Source organism: Corvus brachyrhynchos, unplaced genomic scaffold, assembly GCF_000691975.1.
Source record: "Corvus brachyrhynchos isolate BGI_N302 unplaced genomic scaffold, ASM69197v1 scaffold706, whole genome shotgun sequence".
Classification (NCBI taxonomy): Eukaryota; Metazoa; Chordata; class Aves; order Passeriformes; family Corvidae; genus Corvus; species Corvus brachyrhynchos.
The window spans coordinates 106,813-110,586 of NW_008238371.1; the positions used below are offsets into that span (position 1 = coordinate 106,813).

At 65.8% G+C, this 3,774-nt stretch overlaps 1 protein-coding gene across 1 annotated transcript in view; it reads left to right on the top strand.

Moving 5' to 3' along the window:
* Window positions 1-4: 4 nt before the first annotated feature.
* Window positions 5-3,774, top strand: part of ASIC3 (acid sensing ion channel subunit 3) — a gene marked incomplete at its 5' end in the record, with an annotated part of 8,688 nt that continues 4,918 nt past the window's right edge. The window contains 3 exons of the mRNA XM_017736309.1: window positions 5-529; window positions 3,010-3,160; window positions 3,326-3,453. Of these exons, the coding sequence (XP_017591798.1) occupies window positions 5-529; window positions 3,010-3,160; window positions 3,326-3,453 (804 nt within the window). The remainder of the gene's footprint in view (window positions 530-3,009; window positions 3,161-3,325; window positions 3,454-3,774) is intronic.

The window sequence follows — 3,774 nt, forward strand, 5'->3', positions numbered from 1 at the left end:
GGGAGGGCGAGGGCTCTCCAGCCTGCGGGCTTTCGCCCACAGCTCCTCACTGCACGGCATCAGCCACGTCTTCGCCTACGGGGCCGTGTCCCTGCGCCGCGTGCTCTGGGGCGGCTTCTTCCTGGGCTCGCTGGGGCTGCTGCTGCTCGTGTGCGCCGAGCGCGTCGCCTACTTCCTCACCTACCCCCACGTCACCAAGCTGGACGAGGTGGCTGCCCGCAACCTCACCTTCCCGGCCATCACCATCTGCAACCTCAACGAGTTCCGCTTCTCCAAAATCACCCGCAACGACATGTACCACGTGGGCGAGCTGCTGGCGCTGCTCAACGAGCGCTACGAGATCAGCAACCCGCAGCTGGCTGAGCCCCACGTCCTGGCCGCGCTGCGCGACAAGGCCAACTTCAAGAACTTCAAGGCGAAGCCCTTCAGCATGGCCGAGTTCTACAACCGCACGGGCCACGACCTGGCTGAAATGCTGCTGCAGTGCTCCTTCCGTGGCACCGGCTGCACTGCCCGCAACTTCACCGTGGTGAGTGCCAAGAGGGTGGGGAGGGGACTGACCGTATGCCCCGGGGCTGCGGAGGGACACGGGAGCCTGCTGGGGTTGCGCATCCATGGGTGAGGTCCTTCTCCCAGCTTGTTGCCCCTGGGCACCGCAAGGATGGGGAGGGGACCCGCTGTGTGCCCCCGGGGCTGTGGAGGGACCTGGGAGTCCTGCTGGGGTCAGACGCCGGCAGGTGAGTCCCCTCTCTCATCCCACTGCCCACAGCACCATCAGCCCCCTCCCTCCCCTCCGGGTACAGCAGCTGCCAGACAGGGGTTCCCCCACCCTGGGTGCTGCAGGGGTGCCAGGCAGCTGTGAACGGTGCCCAGGATGGAGCAGGGCTGTGCCGGGGACTCTGTGCTGGCTGGGAGTCTCTGTCTGCATGCAGGCCCTGGGCAGGGGTGGTGGTGGGCACAGGATGCTCGGGGTACAGGGTGCTCACAAGGACAGGATGCTCACAGGTGTGGGTGCTCACCTCTAGGGGTGTCACTTGTACAGGGTGCTCACAGGTGCAGCCCTCACCACCTGCGCCCGCCTCGGGTGCCACCGGGCACTGCCAGCAGCAGCCACTGTCCTGGCTGTTGGCACAGAGGGTCTTCCATGCCTGACATGGGTGGGGATCCCCATGCCGCCCTGCTGTGACCCCCAGCACCCCCTACTGCTGCCCCCAGCACCCCTCGCTGTGGCCCCCAGATCAGGGCAGGGACAGTGGCACAGGCAGGGATCATGACACTTGTGTGACAGACAGGTACACTGGGATGGGCAGGGACAGTATCATAGGCAGGGTGGACAGGGGCAGTGGCGTGGGCAGGACAGGCAGTGATGGTGGCATGGGCAGCACGGACACATCCCTCCTGCCACAGCAGCACCAGGCAGCAGTGTGGGCGCTGAGCAGCTCACGTCTGCTGTGCCAGCTCTGCCCAGTCCACATCACTGTCCCCAGCAATTACCGTCACCTTAATGCTCTTAGAGCACTAATTAAGTCACCACGGAGCTTAGGGATGAGCCACCCTGTGACAGCTCCGTGCCCCCTCTGTGCCCCCCATGCTCCCTCCATTCCCCCCGTGCCCCAGTGCCTGTGGCCAGAGCTGCTCTGCCCTCTGTTCCTGCAACAGGGCCAGCCACTGGTGATGGCCCCTGGGTTTGAGGGCCGGGACATGTGGCAGGAGGGCTGAGGGTCCCCAGGGCAGGACTTGGGGTGGGTGGCACGTGCCTGGTTGAGCAGCAGGGTCCTGGCTCTGCCTCCCAAAATCCCCAGGCTCGGCCAGTCTCAGCCCCGGATTGGGATCCTCTGCTCTGGGCCATGGTGCTGAGCTTGGGCACTGTGTCCCTGCACCTCCTCCCAGCCCGGGCCCTAGTGTCCCTGAGGTTCCTGGACATGTGGTGGGGGCCCAAGGGCCATTGGGGTGAAACATGTCTCCTCTCACCTACCCCAGCGCCAGTTGAATGGGGCAGGATGGGGGTGTGGGGACAGGGGATCTTCGGGATGAGGGCTGGGGGTCCCCACGGTGCAGGGCTTGGGGTCCCCAGGGTGAAGGACAGGGGGTCCCCAGGGTGCAGGGTTGTGGATCCCTGTGTGACCCTGAGTGCGGAGTCAAGGAGGACTGGCAGTGCTGGGGCCACGTCCCCATCACTGTCCCCTCCCATGCCCCCCCCAGCATCCCCATGCCGGGCAGCCGTTGCCATGACACCCGCCCCCCCCTTTCCTCCTTGGGCACCGCATTGCCATGGCAACGGGTCCCCACTTTGGGAGCAGCTGGTTGCCACAGCAACGCCCCCTCCGCTCCCCCCGTGGGACATAACCCCCGGGTGGGGGCACCCATAGCAGAGGGGGCCATGACGCCATGGGACTGCACGGCAGGAGGTGAGGGGCCGTGAGACCAGTCTGGGGGCTCAGGGTCACCCTAGGGTCCCTGGCTGTGGGTACCGATCCCTGGGAACTCAAGGTCACCCCGGGGTTCCTGGCTGGGGGTGCGGGTCCCCGCGGTCCCTGGGGTGGCTGGCCCAGGACAGGCTCTCAGGTCCTGGGGGGGACATGGTGGCCTCTGCTGCTGTGACAAAGGAGTCCTGGTCCCCATCACTGTTCTGGCTTGTGCCCTCCCACCTCAAGTGTCCCCACATGTTCCCTGGAACAGCGACGAAACCCAATATCCCTGCAGAGCTGCGGCAGCGCAGGCGCGGGCACCATCTACATCCTCGCCTTCTCCTGGGGGCACCGGCATCCTGTCCCAGGGCACTGGGATCCCCTCCTGGGTCCTGTAGGTACCCTCTAGGGGTACTGGGATCCTGTCCTGGCTCATGTGGGGCACTGGAATCCCCATTGCCATGTCCCCATGTGTGTCCCTGTGTCCCCACAGGGTCCCCACAGTGGCACTGAATGCCCCATCCCCATGTCCCCATGGGGTCCCTGCAGTGGCAGTGAGAGCCCTGTCCCCGTGTCCCACGTGTGCCCTGTGTCCCTGCAGATCTTCACACGCCTGGGGAAGTGCTACACATTCAACCCGGGGGGGCCGGGGCGCGAGGTGCTGACCACGCTGCAGGGCGGCTCCGGCAACGGCCTCGAGCTCATGCTCAATGTGCAGCAGGAGGAGTATCTGCCCGTCTGGGGGGACACAGGTGAGACCCTGCCCATCTGCGGGGACATGGGGGAGAGCACTTGGCTGTCTGGGGGGTCCCAGGTGAGTACTTGTCCTTTTGGGGGGACACAGGTGAGCACAAGCCCATCTGGGGGGACATGGGTGAGACGACCTGCCTCCTGACTCCCCTCCCCCTGCTCTGCAGATGAGACCTCGTTTGAGGCGGGGGTGAAGGTGCAGATCCACAGCCAGGATGAGCCACCCTTCATTGACCAGCTGGGCTTTGGCGTTGCCCCTGGCTTCCAGACCTTCGTCTCCTGCCAGCAGCAGCGGGGATCCGGGCACGGCGCCCGGGGCTGGGCATAGACCCCCTGAGGGATCGGGATGGGCCCCTGGAGGGATTGGGATGGACTACCAAAGGGCTTGGGATGCAGACCCAAAGGGATCAGAATGGACCCCCAAAGGGCTTGGGATGGCCTGTTGTTGTCACAGACATCCCTGTGGGGACATTCCAAGCCATGGGGCCATCCCGAACTCTGCCATGGGTACCACGGCCATCCCCATGCGGACACCCCATGCCCAGACATGCCGAGGGTACCGTGCCACTGCACTGGCTGGGAGGAGCCCACGGGGGGGGGGAGGCCCCGCGCCGGT